The sequence below is a fragment of the Lichtheimia ornata genome (genome assembly GCF_029851405.1).
Source record: "Lichtheimia ornata isolate CBS 291.66 chromosome Unknown scaffold00006, whole genome shotgun sequence".
In the NCBI taxonomy this organism is placed as follows: Eukaryota; Fungi; Mucoromycota; class Mucoromycetes; order Mucorales; family Lichtheimiaceae; genus Lichtheimia; species Lichtheimia ornata.
The window spans coordinates 203,681-223,794 of record NW_026695326.1 but is presented as its reverse complement, the minus strand read 5'-3'; the positions used below and the strand labels follow the sequence as shown (position 1 = coordinate 223,794).

General features: G+C 44.2%; 9 protein-coding genes across 9 annotated transcripts; 2 read left to right on the top strand and 7 right to left on the bottom strand.

The window, feature by feature from the left end:
• Positions 1-26: 26 nt before the first annotated feature.
• Positions 27-2,393, bottom strand: O0I10_002241 (uncharacterized protein; the record flags this gene model as incomplete). Its single annotated transcript, XM_058482325.1, has 2 exons — positions 27-1,340; positions 1,398-2,393. 2 exons carry the CDS (start codon positions 2,391-2,393, stop codon positions 27-29), a joined length of 2,310 nt encoding a protein of 769 aa, XP_058346823.1.
• Positions 2,394-5,178: 2,785 nt separating this feature from the next.
• On the bottom strand, positions 5,179-6,295 carry O0I10_002240 (uncharacterized protein; the record flags this gene model as incomplete). The annotated part of the gene is made up of 5 exons (XM_058482324.1): positions 5,179-5,242; positions 5,302-5,534; positions 5,600-5,689; positions 5,758-5,835; positions 5,945-6,295. The coding sequence occupies 5 exons, from the start codon at positions 6,293-6,295 to the stop codon at positions 5,179-5,181; spliced, it is 816 nt and encodes a 271-aa protein (XP_058346822.1).
• Positions 6,296-6,646: 351 nt separating this feature from the next.
• Positions 6,647-8,045, bottom strand: O0I10_002239 (arsenical-resistance protein; the record flags this gene model as incomplete). The annotated part of the gene is made up of 3 exons (XM_058482323.1): positions 6,647-6,747; positions 6,808-7,797; positions 7,850-8,045. The coding sequence occupies 3 exons, from the start codon at positions 8,043-8,045 to the stop codon at positions 6,647-6,649; spliced, it is 1,287 nt and encodes a 428-aa protein (XP_058346821.1).
• Positions 8,046-8,288: 243 nt separating this feature from the next.
• On the top strand, positions 8,289-8,705 carry O0I10_002238 (uncharacterized protein; the record flags this gene model as incomplete). Its single annotated transcript, XM_058482322.1, has 1 exon — positions 8,289-8,705. One exon carries the CDS (start codon positions 8,289-8,291, stop codon positions 8,703-8,705), a length of 417 nt encoding a protein of 138 aa, XP_058346820.1.
• A 260-nt stretch (positions 8,706-8,965) lies between these two features.
• On the bottom strand, positions 8,966-9,726 carry O0I10_002237 (ubiquitin-conjugating enzyme E2 2; the record flags this gene model as incomplete). The annotated part of the gene is made up of 4 exons (XM_058482321.1): positions 8,966-9,229; positions 9,310-9,368; positions 9,454-9,507; positions 9,663-9,726. The coding sequence occupies 4 exons, from the start codon at positions 9,724-9,726 to the stop codon at positions 8,966-8,968; spliced, it is 441 nt and encodes a 146-aa protein (XP_058346819.1).
• Positions 9,727-10,250: 524 nt separating this feature from the next.
• Positions 10,251-11,052, bottom strand: O0I10_002236 (uncharacterized protein; the record flags this gene model as incomplete). The annotated part of the gene is made up of 2 exons (XM_058482320.1): positions 10,251-10,384; positions 10,461-11,052. 2 exons carry the CDS (start codon positions 11,050-11,052, stop codon positions 10,251-10,253), a joined length of 726 nt encoding a protein of 241 aa, XP_058346818.1.
• Positions 11,053-11,490: 438 nt separating this feature from the next.
• O0I10_002235 (uncharacterized protein) lies at positions 11,491-13,100 on the bottom strand (the record flags this gene model as incomplete). Its single annotated transcript, XM_058482319.1, has 3 exons — positions 11,491-11,523; positions 11,581-11,619; positions 11,679-13,100. The coding sequence occupies 3 exons, from the start codon at positions 13,098-13,100 to the stop codon at positions 11,491-11,493; spliced, it is 1,494 nt and encodes a 497-aa protein (XP_058346817.1).
• A 799-nt stretch (positions 13,101-13,899) lies between these two features.
• On the bottom strand, positions 13,900-15,222 carry O0I10_002234 (uncharacterized protein; the record flags this gene model as incomplete). The annotated part of the gene is made up of 5 exons (XM_058482318.1): positions 13,900-13,979; positions 14,119-14,313; positions 14,373-14,574; positions 14,645-14,751; positions 14,811-15,222. 5 exons carry the CDS (start codon positions 15,220-15,222, stop codon positions 13,900-13,902), a joined length of 996 nt encoding a protein of 331 aa, XP_058346816.1.
• Positions 15,223-16,701: 1,479 nt separating this feature from the next.
• O0I10_002233 (oxoglutarate dehydrogenase (succinyl-transferring), E1 component) lies at positions 16,702-20,024 on the top strand (the record flags this gene model as incomplete). The annotated part of the gene is made up of 4 exons (XM_058482317.1): positions 16,702-17,365; positions 17,482-17,717; positions 17,776-18,661; positions 18,733-20,024. The coding sequence occupies 4 exons, from the start codon at positions 16,702-16,704 to the stop codon at positions 20,022-20,024; spliced, it is 3,078 nt and encodes a 1,025-aa protein (XP_058346815.1).
• Between the last annotated feature and the right edge of the window lie 90 nt (positions 20,025-20,114).

The window sequence follows — 20,114 nt, the reverse complement described above, 5'->3', positions numbered from 1 at the left end:
GTAAATATCATGCATAATGGCATACTTTAGTTATAAAGACGTGTGGTGCTATCCGTTTGAATGCTGGCAACCTTGTCAAGTAGCTGATCTGATTTCTCAAGAAGAGCCGTAAAGTATTCAATGCTTTCTTGAGAAGTATGAACCACCTCGGTCATCTCATTGCGTTGACTCTCCTTGGTTTCAATAGCCTTTTGCAAACGAGCTTGGATATCCCATCCTTCAACACGCAACACCTTACGTGACTCACGAGCCATACGACGTGCTTGTTGTTCAGTGTGTGCTGAATCACGAGCTGCAGCTTGGAACTTGCGAACGAGTTTACGTTCAAGAGCTGAGCGCATATCAGACACCACGTACAATATAAGACCAGCACTTGCAATACCAAGAGCAGGGATCACCATACGACGAATATTGTTGACACCACCCAAGCTTGAGACAACGTCCTTGACACCCATCATACGACTACCAACAGCAAGAGCAGCACCAAGGGAGATGGCACATCCTGAAAGCTTCTCATCCAAATCGAAAAAGTCCGTAGCTTCAACGTCAATAGTGACACAATGACGATTACGTTTCATGCTATCCACATCCGCACGCACAGGGAAGTCGCCAAGATGTTCAACAGCCATGGTATGGATACTTTCAAGAGCAGCAGCTGTTTCACGTTTGGTCATGTTTTCTTGTTGACGCACCTCCTTAAAGAGACGTTGAGACATGCAATCCGCCAAGTCTTGAGCATATTGCCAAATAAGCAAGATGCCAGGATATTCGAGTTGATCGATCGTGTGTTCGCCAATGGCTTGTACAGCCGCTTCAAGGCGTGCAGCAGCTTGGCGTTGGATTTGGGATGTTGCCATGCCAGCCATCTTTTCAACACGGTGCAACAAGCGATCACGTAACTGCAACAAGTGTTCATAGGCGGGTTGATCCATTTCAAGTTGTCGTTGTGCATCCGCACTCGCTTGTGCTGCATTGCTTCGGTTGCTTTCGGATAACAATGAGACATCACGCAACAAGTTGACCATGTAGTGCTTGGCAGGCTGAAGCTTTGACTTGGCTCGGTTCTCAAGCACAAAAGCACGTAAGCGTTGTTCCATGCGTGCAAATTCAGGTGCATCCACAGACTTGGGAGTAGTGCCTTCCTCTGAAATATCAATGCTGCCGGCACTCACAAAGTGGACAAGATCCTCGGCATCGGCATAAGTAGCGGGTGATAGTTGGCGAATTTGTTCAAGCACAAGACGTTTGCATCGTTCCTTGTCACGAATAGAATCGAAGCGGTTGACAACGATAAAGATATGGGTCTTTTCATTGGCAGCATTCAATAAAAACTCCTTGCCCTATTCAAAAAGTTAGTTAATATCTTGAATCAATAAATACTGCAACAATGACCTTACCGAGAGAGTGAAATGATTCTCAGCGCTGACGACAAAGACAACAACATCAATTTCTTCTTGACGTGCAAAGATAGCAGTGGTCTTTACGGAATCGGTATTGAGACCGGGCGAGTCAATAAGAGCAATGTCGACCACACCATTGTGTAATAAGCTCTCATTGGTAGAGCGACGATCAGAGGTATAGACTTTGAGCATCTGGTATCGAGACGAGGGTTGTTCATCCATGATGATCTTGTTGAGATGCCGCATTTCGATCACGTGGAAAGTGGATGAGTCAAGACGATTATATTGTGTCACGTCTGGAATAGCGTGTGCTTCTTCAACGCCATCATTAAGTGTAGCATCGAGTACTTCACAAAACATGTTGGTGCATGGTTGCTGATCAGCTGGCATAAGCTCACGCTTGAGCAAGGCATTGACAAAAGTGGACTTGCCCGAGTTGAGGTCACCTGTCACCAACACCTTGGACGATGTGTCGGCTACTCTTCCACGTAAATTGTCGAGATGACCAAGGCAATGCGATAACTTGTCTTCCAAAAGCAATGATGAAAGAGTACCACTCTCAAGCTTGTGGATGTCATTGACAGCTTGATGACCCATTTTCATATCCAAGCCAAGTACAGAAAATGGCTGCTTGGGATACTGAACCGGGAATCGCCGCTCACGTTTCAAATCTTCACAAATGCCCATCACCGTACCAATGTGACCCAAAAGACGTTGACGGCTATCTTGATAAGTGCGTTGCTCTTGGGCTGCATTCAAACGGTGTTGATGGGTACGTGCTGCTTGCATAGAAGGAGACGGTGTTGGCACGGGGGGTGTGCTGCTGGCTGCTGCTGATGGCGCCTTGTCGAGTACGGTAGAACGTGATAGCATAATCGATGTTGCAGGTATCACTCCAAAATCGGCTGCATCAGCACCTTGAATACCATCGATACTCGGTGCCGAGTTGCGTCGAAGGAACTGTTTGGTTGGTCTTGTCTTGTATTGCTCCATCCTGAACGAATGGTACAGCTGAAATGGTTGTTGTTGTTGTTGTTGTTCAAGTAAGAGAGGGGTTGTTCAATCGTTCAACAAAAAAAAAGCTAAAGCGAATCTCAATGTGAGCAAGGTGTGGCATCGACTCGCAATGTTCAGTATATACAATGGTGGCTATTACTTACAATGTAGGGGTTGCTTGCTTTGTTGGAAGAAGATAGAAAAGCACAAGGCAAAAAAAATGAACAGCCGGCCATTTTCGTCCTAGCAACCGGTGTAACAGCACCTGGCCCCGCATACACACTTATGGCATGATTTGACTTCTTTCTCCGGTTGTTTCACTATGCTACGTACTCTCGTATATTAAAAGCCATTCAACACCATCAATTGAACGCTACAATGGACGTTTAAACTTGTACTAGTAATATGAACAATACTGAATGGAAAGTTGCAATAATCACACCTCTATTAATATTAATGCTACTACTGCGAGACCCTTTCCAATAATAACTTTATAGAGTAGAAGCCTGTTCATTGTTTGCTCATATATCCTTCATTTATGATGCAGAGTAGTGTCATACTATCAGAAAGCAGCAATGACATTCACTCACCATGAGCCTAAACAAAGGGTGCGTGTACTTTTAGGGAAAAATGATAACATTCGATGTTGAAATCATTAAACGGAAAACGACGGCAATGAATCCATCAATCCCATTTCCCTCATTCCTCGTTGCTATCCACTGCGACCAAATGAGTTACACTCATCACAGGCATGCGAAATTACGCTTCATAAGACATCAGGATATAATGCAAGAGTCCTATATATGATAATCATTTTGGGAAGAGGTGGGGGAGAAAACAACCATGCTTGTCTATCTAATCCTTTCCGTTTTCGTCGTCCTCAATTGTTATCAGTGACCAAGCTCTTGCCCGAAAGCCTTTCATCCTTTGTAATTGTGTCGCACACGGATCCTGATCTCGCTCCAAGAACCTTTACAGCCAAGCACGCTAGTGCCAGAACGATCAATGGTCAAAGGTACAGGCTGGGACTTGAACCCCAAAGAGATGATGATGCCCCAAGTTGCACTGCCTGACAAAGAAACCTGTACAATTCATTTTTAGCACACATACGCAATAAACATCTTCTTCATTGTTCCTCAATCTATTGCACTTGCCTGTTCCATATACACAAAGACCCTTTGTCGATGATTACGGGAAACCGAAAACCATGGTGTAGTATAGTTGAGCCGAAACAAAACGCCAAACGAGCCCACGTATTGAGACCAAACTTGCCCTCTATACAAGTTAGCACATCAATGGAACCAATTCGGCTGCAACATTGGACTCTGAATGTACCTGTTGACACCAAGCGTAGAGCGGGAATAGCAACGAGCAAAAGGAAGCAACAATATCGCCATGGCAACCACCAACCACCAACCACGCTCATTCCTCGGCACTTTGGACACACTCACTCCCTGACAATGCATGTTCAGAACTATGTTAATGCCTCACAAACAACAAGAGCACTCTTCTATAATACATTACCTTGATCGCAATGTCGTGAATGGAATAAGGAAAGTTGGGAGAAAAAGAAGAGAAGCGTTGTCTCAAGTCGTGGAGCTGCTGTCCCCCAAGTTTAAATCCCCCTACTGCTATTACACTGAGGCCACTCAATGACCCCACACACACCATCCACCCATCGTCATCATCACCCTCACGATATACAATAGGTACACGTAAATAAAAGACATGATCCTCACGTATAGCAAAAGCGTGTGTGCCATTGTACACTTTACATGATAATGATGATCCAACAACAGCCATTACCTTACTACCAGGTTAGCTCGAATCATGAAAGTTAAATGATGGGCATGATGGGCTGGAGCAAGACAATCGTTCGTATGCATTGGGTTGGGCAACAAAGGTGAATGGGAGGAATGGGTTATCAAGTGGCAGTTTACGTATAACTAAACAGATAAATTTTTCTGATTTTGGATGATACTTCTGTGTTTGAGCATTTCTCAGTCAAATCCTCTCAGATCAAGAAACTTGAATTATGGGAATGATGGGCTGGAGAAGGACAATCGTTCACATGCACTGGCTTGGGCAACAATGGAGAAGATGAGGACTAGGTTATTAGCTGGCAATCCCATCCACTGTATCTAGAACGAGTAATGTCATCCAGTGCTTAGAACCAGTCATATGATCGTTTCCTTCAACAGGAGAATGAATGTGATAGCGTCATGTTGGGAAATGGATATACAAGGAACGCGCGGGTTTTGTGCATGTGGTAGCGTTGCCTCGATAAAGAAGAGTACCCTTTCGAAGAACTGATGTCGGATTCATTCAGTTTAAACCTTCTCATGGTTGTACGTCGGCTCTTCCTTTCGAATGGACTCATCATGCTACATAATTTGAGAATCTTTGAAAAACAAGTGGTGATTTGAGTGGGTGAGGGTATCTCATACTGCTGCATGTTAGGTGTCGTCATGATGCATTTTCCCATGTCGTCCATCTCAATGATGTTTCCATGACGTAAGCTTAAAGCAATACAATGCATGAATAACCATACCTCTCGCCCAAGTACCATTGATTTCATCAACATGCCAAAACAATAAAGCTCAAGAGGAGGAATAGGCATATCTTTATATGCTGCGCAGGCTTCGTATCATGTTGTAAGGCTTGATGAGAAATTTAAAAAGATAGGGAATAGGGGGAAAGATGAGGGAATCGAGAAAAAGACTATATACACAGTAGGTGGGTTGGTAGGTGAGTGGTTGGAGAGACATTATTTAAGTGAGGTTCAGCGAAATTCAAAGTTGCCAAAAGAACGTTGTTGAACATGGCTCAATTTCAATTCTTGATACCTAAAAGAAGCATTGGGGTTAGGGATATAGATCGAATCAATGGTTGCTAGGATACGTACAATTCGTAATGGTGTCTGTAAAAGTAGTAACCAGAGATCTCGTTGGTAGATCGCCGGTAGCATATATAATAAAATCCTGCAAAGCTTGCACCATCAATGTTGTTGACACGGTGATCTGGTACAAGAAAGTGTTCCTTCCATCGCATATAAACGTAATCCTTATCGGTCGGATCATAGACAAAACCATCTTGATTGAAGACATCAGCATAGGGCTTGAAGGATGGGAACCGTTCCTGAGAGAAACAACGAGGTTTCAGTTGAAAAGCTTTTGCGTTTGTCTCAATCCACAAGTACTCACCCAATGGGCTGAATCAATTTTTTGGTAGGCTTGCCATTTGCGAGTCAGGAACGAGTATTTCGGCCCCACAATTTCACCTTGAAAGAAGGTCTATTGTATCGTGTCATTGTTAATACCATCATCCCTATTCATTGTTATCGGTAGCAATCATCACTTACTGTCAGCTCAGGGAACTCGGTTGTAAGGCCTTTGATATTCAAGTATCCACTCAATGTGCTTTCTTTCAAATCAACATGCTACAGAGGGAAAAATGAGCTATTGCTGCATAGTAGTAACGATGCCAACCATTCCCACGCAACCCGATCTCCCTCCCTTCCTCCCTTTTGCTCTTGATCCTGGGCATACCTGGATATCGACAACCACTTCGTAACTCGTGCTACCGCATTCTTGAATACCAACAAACCGTGATCCTGCGTAGAGGGCACCGAGACGGGAATTGGGCAATCGCTTGTTTGAAATGTCGACCCACAGCTCATCTTCGTTGCGTGCTGTCAGTGATGTAATGCACCGTTTCTTGCGCATCGTTTTATCGTCCTCGTCGTTCAAGTCATGGGGAGTACTTGTGTTGGTGTTATCGTTGGTCTGATTGGTATCGGCGATCGTTCTTGTTGCAAATCGTTTGGATTTATTGGTGGGGCACACAGTGCAGTCTCTTGTTGATACTGAAGACTGCCGAGAAGTATTGGTGGATGGCATGCTGTGTATGTGTATATGTATATATGTGGCCGTGAGTTTGTGTGTATGCGGGAAAGGTGGAAGAGTTGCAAGAAAATAGGGAAAGCCAAGGAAGGATGCAAAATGAGGAACAGAAACCAAATACGTCCGGTCACGTGTATCACTCCCCCTCACAAGGCTAACCAAGGTCTTGAGTATCACATAGGGGACATTCTAAATAGATTGTCTCGCAAAATCAAATGATACGATCCTTATCTTTCATCGTTTATGGGTTTGATATGGATTTATAGATTATATGGGATACGAGGATATTCTTTCAAACTTTCGTTGCTTTAATAAAGGCATGCTCGTTAAAAATTAGGTTGTATGCATTTACTGGTTTTCGTTCTTCTTTTCGCTGATAAAGAACGGCCGTACATGCCATTTAAGTTTTTTCCTGAATAATAATGCCACATAGGTCAAACATAGCAATACTGAGGATGTAATGAAGTTTGTGAGTGGAATTATACGATAGACATACCCATCCCTCTTACCTGGCACTTCAATCAATGGGCCAATAGTAGCGGCAAGAGCTTGTTCAGAATGAATACCATAGGTGCCAACTGCAACAGCAATGGCCAATTCAAAGTTGTTGCTGCCAGCAGTAAATGACTGGGTCACTACAAGCTCATAAGGGATGCCAATACGCTTCAGAACAAAGAACGGAATAAAAAACATAACAACAAAATAGACAAAGAGTGGTACAGCGACGCGGAACACGGATCCAATGTGCTCAATGATTTGGTGACCTTGGTTGGCAAACATGACGATGATAGTGTAGAGTAAACCAATCAATGCCCAAGGGCCAACCCATGGTAGAGACTTGTTCTCGTACCATTTTCGACCGAAAAGACCCATCAGTGCAAAGCGTGTTATGGCACCAGCTGCCAGGGGAATGCCCAAATAGATCAACACTGATATTGCCACTGGTTCCACATCAACGTGGATACTTGAAGAAGCGGTAGCACCAAACCACGAAGGGATAATATTGATGAATAACACCGAGTATGGTGAAAACAATGCAATCTGCAGGATCGAATTAATGGCAACTAGCAAGGCACAATAATCGGCATCACCATCAGCAAGATGATTCCATATCAGCACCATGGCAATGCATCGTGCAAGGCCAACCATGACGACACCCGTTCGAAAACCTGGTAAATCTGGTAATGTTGCCCATGCTAAAGCTGTCATGATGATGGGACCAATAACCCAGTTGATGAATACGGATATGCCAATCTGGATCCAAACTTGACGTGTCACCAAAATCGAAGGTAATCGTTCATATTGCACTTTGCACAACACCGGATACATCATCACCAGCAATCCAACGGCGATAGGCACGGATACTGAATGAAATTGTACGGTTTGAAACGCCGTTTGTACACCGGGTACATAATATCCAATAACAACTCCCACAACCATGGCAATCAAGATCCAGAGCACAAGGAAACGATCAAGAAAGCTCAATTGCCGCACCAAAGCTAATCCATAATATTAGATTCTACTTGCAATTTAATGTACAGTCATACTTACCGCCAGCATGCACTTTGTTATCATTGCTATCAGAATTTACTTGCATAGCCAAATAATCATGTCGCTTTACACAATAATCAAACTTGCATGTGGGAGTTTCATAGCATGTTTCTTGATTATCCTCGATGCGTATTGGTGTTCTATTGTTATTACTGGTAGTGCAGGTATCCTGTGCCACCGGATAAGACTGTGACATTTTTGTGATGGGGAACAGGAAAAGATGGATGAGGATGTTTGGCGGGTCAGACCTGATCCTTTATAGTACTTTCATTGGAGCGATTTTTTCGATCCCTCCCTTGCTTATACCGCTAGCAAACAGATCAAGTCGGACTAAAAGTGTCCAAAAAAGGAATGATTACGACGCCTGCCTTGTTGCTGCTGCTTCATATAAGGGTAGAGATTTTCGTTGTTGTTTTCTTTACCTTTTTACAAGATACAAATGTCCTCGCTTCCCACTTCCGGTGTCACTATTCTCTATAACCCGCAATGCACCAAATGTCGTAATACCAAGGCATTTCTCGAAGATGAGCAACCCAAGTGCGAATTCTCAGTCGAGGTGATTCAATATAAAAAGTCGCCACCAACACGCGAGACTCTGCAGGCTCTGGTTGACTATTTGGGTATGAACAAGGAAGGTACTGCTGATCATCCTTGGAAGGAAGACAGGCCATGGGATTATCTTTTGCGTCCAGAGGCTCAAGGCAAGGTGTCTTCTTTTGAGGAGGCATTTGACCTTATTGAACAAGATCCAGCAATGCTTGAGCGCCCTTTTGTAATTGATTGGGATCATAAAGTAGCCGTTCTTGGACGCCCTGATATGAGTCGTGTAGAAAAGATGATTGCAGCTTACAAATAAAATCATGGTCTATTGTAACATAGCGAAACCAAGGATATGGAGTGTTTTATCATGTCTGCAACGCATGTAAAGTCATTGATGGATTAGGGTCTCTCACATAACGCATTTACCGGTCTCATCATTCCAAACACTAGAATCCAATATCCACTTCATAGAAACATAAAAAAAGTGGGGGGGGGGATTTATACATGAAACGCAAAGATGAATTGACTAAAGATATAACAAGGACGTTGCTGTTGCTGCTGTTGTTGTTGTTGAATTTACTCCCAGGAAGACTCGACGGTTTCACGCACTCTCCTCACATACTCCTTTCTATTTTCACGATAAAGGTTGGCAGCTTCGGCATTGGCAGGTGAGTTGGGGTTGGGATCGTGCAGCAGCGATTGAATACTGGTGAGAATGGCAGCGACATCATAAGTAGGACTCCAACGATTTTGAAGGATATCAAGACACAATTCGCCGTTTGCATAGACATTGGGATGGAACATCTTTGACACAAACTTGACAGAAGGAGGCTTGTTGGGCTATATACATCATCATCATCATCACATAGTGAGTGACATGCTATGATCATCATCCATAGATCCACCCCACAATGACTTACATAGGTTTCATCAAATTGAAGCACCAGCTTGAATGTGCCATCTTCAAAGGGGGTATCGGCTATCCAATATATCCATGTTATTTATCAAGCTCCCGCAGCACACACATACACGCAAGTACACCTCCTCCTACACCCTTTACTTACAAGGACCAAAGATAACAGCGTTCCACATCATGATATTGTCTGGACATGGGGCACCTATCAAAGACAAGGTCAATCGTTCGTTGAAGGATTCTCGAGTATGCATCTCTCTCTGATGGGTAGCTACTGGTCTCCAATTTACCTGACACACCGCCTATACAATAGTTGCATAGTCAATAAAACAGCTCTGTCAAAGGGATGTATGACATTACCTGGGGGATCGCTTTGAAGACGCTTGAAATCACGCATAAGACGTCGTCGGGTGGGTGTCGACATATTTGGAACTTGAAAGGAAAGGGAAAAGATGCGGATTGTATCAGTTAGCCCCGCAAATTATTATATGGCAGTGGGTTGTCGGGTCGCTACTACTGCTACTTTCTTATTCATCTGGTCTCACATTGAGTAATAGAGTAATCCATGGCTGTTGTCCTTATTCATCCACATATCCGTACCATCCAACTACTTTTCTTTTATCGGACATCTGCTGCAAATGGATACTGCAGTCGTTTATCTTTATGCTTTGACTAGGTATAATAATGCAACCACATAAGATAGATGCATAAGCTTTCCTTCCTCTTCATCATCCTTATGCATACTGTAGTGTACACCGCCTCCTCCTCCTCATCATCATCAACAATATAACAAACAGCCATTGGAATTGTATACAATACATACACAACGCACTCACACATACAATTTACTCACAAGTGATAGGATGAAATAGACTAAGAATAATAAAGGGAGGGAGAGAGCACAGACAAAGAAAGAAAAAAAGGATGGGATAAAGAACTCAAACGGGTTCAACAGCCATCTGGCCTGGGTATTGATGAGGATGCGGATGATGATTGCAAGCTTGCCTTATCCCGAAGCAGCAATTCCTTTTCACGCATAAACATTTCTTCTCTCCTTTGCAGATCGTTGATATAGTCGACGGCTACAATGAATGGATGAAACAAAAGAGAACTTAGCCAGCCCAGTAATTCCTTGTCTATTGACGTGTTGGCGTTTACCTTTACTTAGTATCTCCCATTTGCTTGTCTTGATGCCTTTGTCGATAGGTAATACATTGAGTAGATCATCAAACAATTCCTTCATCTCCTTGCGTCGCCTACGCTCTGCCAATTTATGACTCTCACGTAATTCTGGTGTACGTGAATAAGGACTCTCGATATGTTGAGACCGGAAAAGATGTTCATGATGATGATGATGATGATTATCGGGTGTCGAGTGGCGGCGAAGGTTGCTTGGGAACGGCTGTGGTTCGGTTGCTACCGAAGCTGAAGAAGTCGACGACGACGCTGCTGTTGTAGCTGAAGTGGGTGGTGGTGTTGATGGTGGAAAGTCAAGGTTGGCAATAGAAGGTAGTGAATCACGTCGCCATCGAGTGTTCCTTCCAGTGAGATCAGGTCGATGGTCCAAAGGAGTAGGTCGTAAAACGTTTGGAATGGGATGGTGAGCAGGTGCAGGACGAGCGTTATGCATGGTGGGAGAAAGACTTTCGAATGAAGGCAAAGACGATGAATGCGTCAGCTTGTGTATTGATAGTCTTCGGTCCTCAGGGTGGAAAGAAGGTGGTTCGTTGGTAGTAGTAGTGGTATCCATAGTGTACAAAACGTATGTAGTTGGGTTGGTTAAATAAGGTGTTGAATAACAAAATGGAAGCTGTAGCAGATTTTTTACACACTCACACTCACACTCACACACACACTGCTGGCAGCTGCTCCGATGTATCATCCATTATCTGCAACATGCACACTAACTCACACGCATTACTATTAATGCATCATCATCATCCATTACCAAGAAGAATAGTCCAGAGCAATACGTCGCACAGTACATTTTTTCCACAAGGCAACAAGAATGACGATTGATATCTGCAAGTGCAGGGGCCCGATGCAAGTTTCAGGAGGTAGACTCGTGATCGCTCACTTGACATGCTATAACATGCAGATGTATGTATTATGTATGTATGAATGTGTGTGTGTGTGTATGTAAATTTGTATTGTATTGTTTATTGATCTACGCGCGTTATGATTCTTTCTAGTCTTGGCCTCGCTTTGGAACAGCATGGTACTATAGCAACCCATAAGTAAATGTCTCCTTTCTTCCTCATAGCAACTTGCAACTTACCGGTAAGGAATTGTTCACAGCACGACCATAGACCCAACGCTACAATACCATGACCTTGTCAGATACCCACATACGTTATTCAATCTCAACACACATACCTTGATCTTGGGAGCCTTGAGCACCAAGAATATGAGCACACATAGAATGAGGAGCAAGTTGAGTGCTGAGCTGTTACTTTCAGTATCCGCATTATCACCAATGGTTTGCTGATCCGCTGAAGGGAATACATTTTCAGTACCCTGAGCATTGTTAAATGTAGGTGGCATGTCTTGTTCAGCAGCTTGTGGTGTTGGTAGCACGTTGTTGTCCACCTTTTGTGCTTGGTCCAAAGCATCATCAATCTCTTTGTTGATATCATCCGTGGGATATTCATTCTTCACATCGATGGATTCGTCTTGTTGGGTATCATCCAGGCTATCTGATGTAGTAAAAGTGTACTCCACATTGTCGTCGTTGTCCTCCTCAGGCGATGTTGCTGGTGGTGCAGTCATTGTTTCATCATCACCGAAAATATCAGGTACAGAATTGCTGTTGTCAATGACAGGTGGTTCATCCTCAGTAGTGCTCTTGGCCAATTCTTGGTCTATTTGATCTTCCATCCATGATGATTCGATTTGTGTATCGAGACTCTCTTCCACTTCAGTTGATAGCTGCTGCTGCTCATTTTCTTCGGCTTCTTCCAATGCTGCTTCATTGAATGTCTCCTCCGAAGCGTCAAAATCGCTATTCGTTTCCATGGCATCACCATCGCTACCATTCTCCAAGTCTGAAATGTCATAATCCACTTCCTCGGTGATATCACTTGAAGTCTCGGTGTCCTCATCAATCGATGGTTCAGCTTGATCCTCCTCCTCGATAGTATCTTGATTATCATAGACGTCGTCTTCAACTTGATCCTCCTCAATAGTGTCTTGATTATCATCAACGCTGTCAATAGCTTGATCATCCTCAACCGTATCTTGATTATCATCAATGCTGTCATCAACGTTATCCAAACCATCGTCATTGGACTCATCGATATTGGATGTATCATTGTCATTGGCTACGGCGGTACCAGCATCTACAGCCGCTGCAGCTTCCTCCAATGCTTTTGTTTCAGGGTCGAGATCGGCAATGTTATTGTCAACATCTTGCGTCGATGGTTCCTGCAGGGTTTCATTGTCATCATTCTCGGCTGTCACTTCTTCCTCATTGCTGGTATCATTGTCCGATAACAATCCACCCTCTTCATTGTCAACATCATTGGTGGTTTCTTGCGTATCAACACCAACATCTTGCTGGTCATCCAGGGGTAATGCATCATCTTCATCATTACTGCTGTCCTTGCTTTCATTATCGGAAGACCATTCATCTGCAAGATCATTGATGATGTCTTTGCCTTTATCATCCGAGTCACCATTGTCCTCTTCTGTTGTTGGTGGATAAGGTGGTGGAGCTGCATACACGCTTGCTGCTGCCGAGATTACAGCAGTAGACACGAGAATGGAGGAAGGCAATTGGCGTCGCTTGTTTGAAATCATGCTGGTAAACGAATGTGGAATGGCCAAGTCGGCAAACGGATCAAGGAATGGCGATGAGAGTATACAAGGTTACAAGCTTGGTATAAAAGAGAAGGGGAAAAGCGCGGCGGTGGAATGTCTTTTTTTTCTGAGTTCATATGACCAAGGTGCCACAAGCAACACCGTCGTGCAACATTTGTAATTAGTCGGTAAACGAAGCATGCATCAAGAGGTCTTTTGATAAACATTGGCAAGATGGTCCATTATGTAGTGTTCATCGTCCATGAGAAAAGAGAATATAGCTGTCTTGTAAAAGAATAAACTTTAAATGATGGGAGACCCAAATGTGATACCGATTGGCAGAGGATCAATGTCAAATGACGAATGCTTGATATAGAGCAAATGCTGGAGTTTGCAACAGGAAGGTTTCTTCTTACTCTAAGCTGAACCAAAAGCGGCATCCGCTTTGTGATTTCATGGCACGCATGCCTTGAACTACGATATACGATATAGCACTTGTAATTGTTCCTTTGCAAATCACTTCCCCGCCTTATACCCCGATGCTGATGAGGAGATGAATCATCTCAAATCTTATGCTACCTACAGAAAATGTATTGCGAATTCATAATGACCTTTACTTTTACAACGTCTACAAAGTCACGTGAGAAGGTCCTACATACATACCATCAACCCCCATGTTGTAGCCTATCATCACCTACATGCCAATTGTCTATGATGTTGTTTTTTATTTTCAAGCGATTTCATGTACATTCACCGTATGAACAAATTGCAATGCGTGCGAAACAATGGAAAAAACGAATCAAGGATATGCTAGAGGACTAGACTTGAAATGCTCAATGTATGCACGAAGACGTGTATACTCGGGGTATTGGAGATCATCTATTTACGCATATGAATCAAAATAAATTCCCCCATTCAACAAGGTCTTTCCCATTCCAACAATGACCTTGTGCTCAAAACACACACACACACACACACACACACACACAAGATCGGCAATCCATTGCCTTTTACCTACCTTCACTAAAAGCTCGTCCCTGTAATCCATAGGCCTTTTGTAGATAGGACCACAGCTTCTCACTCACAATATCAGCATTGGTGTCAGGAGCTGGACGAAATTTGTCAACTGGAAGCCGAATGTTGGGATTCAAAGAGCCATTACTGCGAGCCAACTTTTGATTTGTGATACGACCAGGCAATGGTGTGCCCTCACCTACAATTTCCTTGGTTGGTATACATATACAAACACGTATTTCACATTTCCCAACTTACGAGTTCGAAACACCATCCATGTCCTGCCCCAATTCTTTTCCACCAAATAATGCTTGAGTGTCATGTCCTCCCTTCGCAGCTCTTGGATATACAATAAATGCTCTGCTTTTCGCCGATTGTCGATTGATTCTGCTCCATTCATATGATCCATTACTGTTTTAACCTTGTATTGCTCGTTTGGATTGCTCTCCGTTGTGCCCAACTAATCCACCATAACGCATATCCATGAGTACCATCGTTACCATAATACATCCCATAGTCCATTCCCATACCTTATGCAGCTCATCATCCTTGCACTTTACGCAATACATGTTTCCTGTTGAACATTCGAGAACGACTGATAACTGATTGGCTGGGGTCTTTACGCATGATATGCAAGCTAACAATATGGGTCAATACACGATGCCTCCTCCACAATCACACATTGACCATCCATACCTGTTGTATCGGTTTGTAGCATGTCCAAAAAGCCGGCATTTTCCGTATTGCATACATCACATTTGAAGCTGTTGTCTCGAATAGCACGATAGAGCACACGTTTTGTTTCTGCAGGCTCATTAGAGACATCCGAGATGTGTCGACAACAGGTGAGTGAAGCGTTGGGTTGCTGGTGCAGCGATTTGTAAAAGTCGATCCACGATTGAACTTGATCTGGGCGTTTGTAGGTGATGCCGTAATCGCGTTGCAGGAGGCGTTTAAAGACAAGATCGTTATGCAAGATGAAGTCAGCCAATTGTCGACACGTCAATGCCAGTGCTATGAGATCTTTGAGGTCGAGGGATAACACGATCTGCAGCATAAGCTCGGGGGAGCAACGTTGCAAGGGTGCCTGCGTATGGCTGTTGAGCATATCGATGGTATGTATGAAGTGCGTTGAATAGGACGAGGAGGAGGAGGAGGAGGAGGAGGGGGAATATGTATTATCAGAGAGAAGGTGTGCTGCTGACTGACAACGAATACGGTGACGAAGAAGGGAAAGAGAAGCAAGCGGAGAAAGGGGAGGGACAATTGTGATGGTGGATGTGATGATGTCGTTGTGTGCGCCAATTGGATCGGGGTATGCCCACTCTTTTTGAATTTGCGTGCGTGTCTAAGTATAGCGGAGAAGACTCCCCAAAATCGTCGTCCATGTTCTGTGCCACAAGAAAACCCACGCTGCTGTTGCTGTTGCTGAGGGTTCGCCTAGACCCCATTTGTCTGCAAGTAGACGGTCGATGAAAACTCGTAACCCAATCTTTGGATCCACTCCACACATGACAGCTCTTATCTCATTTTTTATCAATGCCATTATCAACTTTATATAAAGTTTATTCTTGTCAATGACCAACCACGAGGGGTGATGGTTGCTATGCAAGTTCCCATGACAACTACGCAAACATCATATTGCATGCAGCAGGCTGCTGTGATACTAGAACATGTGGATGGGTTGATGCTTCACATTCATGGATATTATTAATAGACCCCCCCCAAAGAACCAGGTTAATGAAATATGGCCCATTGTTCTAGGCACTGGATAAAAAGCTATAGAATGAAGATTGAATGTTGCCATTGTATGGAATGAATTCTAACGATAAACTCTTGTACTTTAGATAATGACGTTATCTCGTCCCATTCGGCGAATAGGTCCTCGGCTGTTGATGAAATCAAAAAGACGATCACCTTCCTGTAAAAAGTTTTGCCATGGCGGAGCCATAGTCCGCCGCCTAATGAATGAAAAAAAAACATACGCCAGCTGCAACGGAGTACGACATTACCTCCTAACAACGCCGATGCAGCATCATATCAACAAGCCAACGAGATGATCATATTAGCAACAAGAATCAATCTGATGAAGAGATAACAATGCATAAAAAGGGGGATCTGATGGTGGTCAAAGCCTTGAAAGACGTCATTTAGGATTAGGTAAGTAAAGTTGTGGGGGAGAATGGGTCTTGCGCTCAAGAGCAAAAAAAGACCACTTCCCGATTTGTCTTCGTCAGTGACATGGGAAATTACGGATGTTGCCCCGAGTTGAATACCCCCATTAACAAGATGATGGTAACAAGAGAATTGTCGTATGGTCAATAGGAATCGGTAGTTTATTATTCCATGAATGATCCTACTACTACTGTCAATAAAACGCAATTGGTTTTTGAAGGGCACAGACGCGGAAAGGCTAAAAGCGGTAAAACATACAGTGAACTTCTTCATGCGCACATGAAAGAGAATCCGACATTTACCGTGCCGGATAAACGTCACTGGAACTTCACACACAAGACAATAAGAAGGACACAAAGGAGGTTGCACTGTTTCTCTTTTACTCTCTCCCATTCTTCCCTTTGTCTCCACAATGTATCGGATAACAGCATTATCGCGTGCTGCCAAGAAACCATTATTGCATCTTAGTGCTGCTACTGCTCGTCCTGCTCAACGCAAGGTGCCTGCTTTTGCATCTTCTTCTTTCCATACCCAGCACGCCACACTTGCAAAGGCTGCTACCAACGACGCCAACGATGGCTTTTTACATGGCAATGCAGCCATCTACATTGAGGAAATGTATGAGGCATGGCTCAAGGATCCCTCGTCAGTGCACTTGTCGTGGCAGGTTTACTTCAAGAACATGGCCAACGGCGTTGCCCCTGGAAAGGCATACTCTCCTCCACCCACTTTGGTGCCATCCGCCAGTGCACGTCTTCCTAGTTTGCCTGATGCTGTTGTTCCTAATGCCGCCAACGGTTCATCAAGCGAGATTATTGACCACATGAAGATCCAACTTCTCGTGAGAGCATATCAGGTGCGAGGTCATCATTTGGCCAACCTTGACCCCTTGGGCATCCAACACGCCGACATCCTCAATTCCAGCCCTCCCGAATTATCCCACTCCTACTATGGTTTCACAGAAAAGGATCTCGATCGTACCTTCTCTTTGGGCCCTGGCATCCTCCCTGCTTTCATGGACAAGGGCAAATCACTCACGCTTCGTGAAATCATGGATAATCTCAAAAAGACGTATTGTAAGTATTATTTATTGTGTTGCATCTTCTATTATGGATGATGACACAAATGAGGTGGCGGAAAGAGGCGGAATGGGAAAAAAATGCTAATGAATGAATATCCACACCCTTGACAGGTGGCTCCATTGGTATCGAATACATCCACATTCCCGACCGTGCACAATGCGATTGGATTCGCGAACGTATCGAAAACCCACAACCCTTCAAGTACACTGTCGATGAGAAGCGCATGATCTTTGATCGCCTTACTTGGTCTGATAGCTTTGAACGCTTTGTTGCTTCAAAGTACCCCTCTGAGAAACGTTTTGGTCTTGAAGGTGGTGAATCTTTGATTCCTGGTATGAAGGCTTTGGTAAGTAAAAAGGCACAGCGTATACATACCTACAACATGACCCTAATCCATTTCATAGATTGATCGCTCTGTGGATCATGGTATCGAATCCATTGTTATTGGTATGCCTCATCGTGGTCGTCTCAACGTCCTCAGCAACGTGGTCCGTAAGCCCAATGAATCCATCTTTTGCGAATTCAGTGGTTCTGTTGAACCTTCTGAAGAAGGCTCTGGTGATGTAAAGTACCATCTTGGTATGAACTATGTTCGCCCTACTCCTTCTGGCAAGCGTGTGCATTTGTCTTTGGTTGCCAACCCCTCCCATTTGGAAGCTGTCAACCCTGTTGTGCTTGGCAAGACCCGTGCTCTCCAATACTACAGCAAGGATCAAGATCGTAACCACTCCATGGCCATCCTTATGCATGGTGATGCCGCTTTTGCTGGTCAGGGTATCGTGTATGAGACTATGGGCTTCCACGACTTGCCTGCTTACTCCACCGGTGGCACCATTCACATTGTTGTCAACAACCAAATTGGTTTCACCACCGATCCCCGCTTTGGTCGTTCCACATCCTATTGTACCGATATTGCCAAGGCTATCAATGCACCTGTGTTCCACGTAAATGGTGATGATGTTGAAGCTGTCACCTATGTCATGCAACTTGCTGCTGATTGGCGCCAAACTTTCCACCGTGATGTTGTCATTGACTTGGTGTGCTATCGTAAACACGGCCACAACGAGACCGATCAACCCAGCTTCACTCAACCAAAGATGTACGAGGCTATTGCCAAGCAACAACCGGTTGCCAAGTTGTATGCTGATCAACTCGTCAAGGAAGGTAGCTTCACTGGTGAAGAAGTTGAATCTATCAAGAAGCGTGTATGGGGTATCTTGGAAGATAGCTATGCAAAGAGCAAGGATTACAAGCCTACTTCGCGTGAATGGCTTAGTAGCTCATGGCCTGGTAAGTATTTTGGGAATTGGATGGAAAGGAAATGGAATAGGATTGCTCATGGTGATCTGATGTTTTCATAGGTTTCAAGTCTCCCAAGGAATGTGCTGAAGAAATCCTTCCTCATCACCCTACCGGTGTTCCCATGGAGACCCTTCAAAAGATCGGCAATTCTTTGACCAACTTGCCCGAGACTTTCAATGTGCATCGCAACCTTAAGCGTATTATCCAAAACCGTGGCAAGGCATTGGCATCTGGAAAGGATATTGATTGGTCAACGGCTGAAGCTCTTGCATGGGGATCTTTGTTGTTGGAAGGAAAGCACGTGCGTTGCTCCGGTCAAGATGTAGAGCGTGGTACTTTTTCACAACGCCATGCTGTTCTTCATGATCAAAAGACCGATGAATTATACACCATGCTCAACCACATCGCACCTGATCAAGCTCAGCTTGCTATCAGCAACTCGTCCCTCTCCGAATATGGTGTCCTTGGTTTCGAACTTGGTTACTCGCTTGTCGATCCCAATGCTTTGATCATGTGGGAAGCTCAATTTGGTGACTTTGCCAACGGTGCCCAAATCATGATTGATCAATTCCTTGCCGCTGGTGAGCAAAAGTGGTTGCAACGTTCGGGTCTCGTTTTGTCATTGCCCCATGGTTATGATGGTCAAGGTCCTGAACATTCATCTGCACGCATTGAGCGATATCTCCAGTTGTGCGATGACAACCCCTATGTCTTCCCATCACCCGAAAAATTGGATCGCATGCACCAAGACTGTAATATGCAGGTTGTTTATGCATCTACTCCCGCTCAAGTCTTCCACGTTTTACGTCGTCAAGTCAACCGTGAATTCCGTAAACCCTTGATTTTGCCCTTCTCCAAGTCATTATTGCGTCATCCTCTTGCTCGCTCAAGTCTTGAAGAAATGTCAGGTGATAGCAGCTTCCAACTTTATTTGCCAGAGCCCCATCCCGAGAACCTTGATGCACCTGAAAAGATCACCAAGCACGTTCTTTGCAGTGGCCAAGTCTATTACAACTTGCTCAAGGCTCGTGATGCAAACAACCTTACCAATGTGGCTATCTCGCGTGTTGAACAACTCAACCCCTTCCCTTACCAACAAGTGAAGGAACACGCTGACAAGTACCCCAATGCTGAGATCATTTGGTGTCAAGAAGAGCCTATGAATATGGGTGCTTGGGGACATGTCCAACCTAGAATCACCACTGCTCTTTCGCAAACTACCCACCATGCTGGCAAGAAACCCAAGTACACAGGTCGTGAACCTTCAGCTTCGGTGGCCACTGGTAACAAGAAGAAGCATTATCAAGAAGAACAAGAGCTTATCAATGCTGCTCTCTTGACCGAGGCATAGAAAGTACACATCCATTCATTGCCCATTCACATTTATTACATCCAGCCCAGATCCTTAATCTTTTATCTTACACTCATCACATTCACTCAA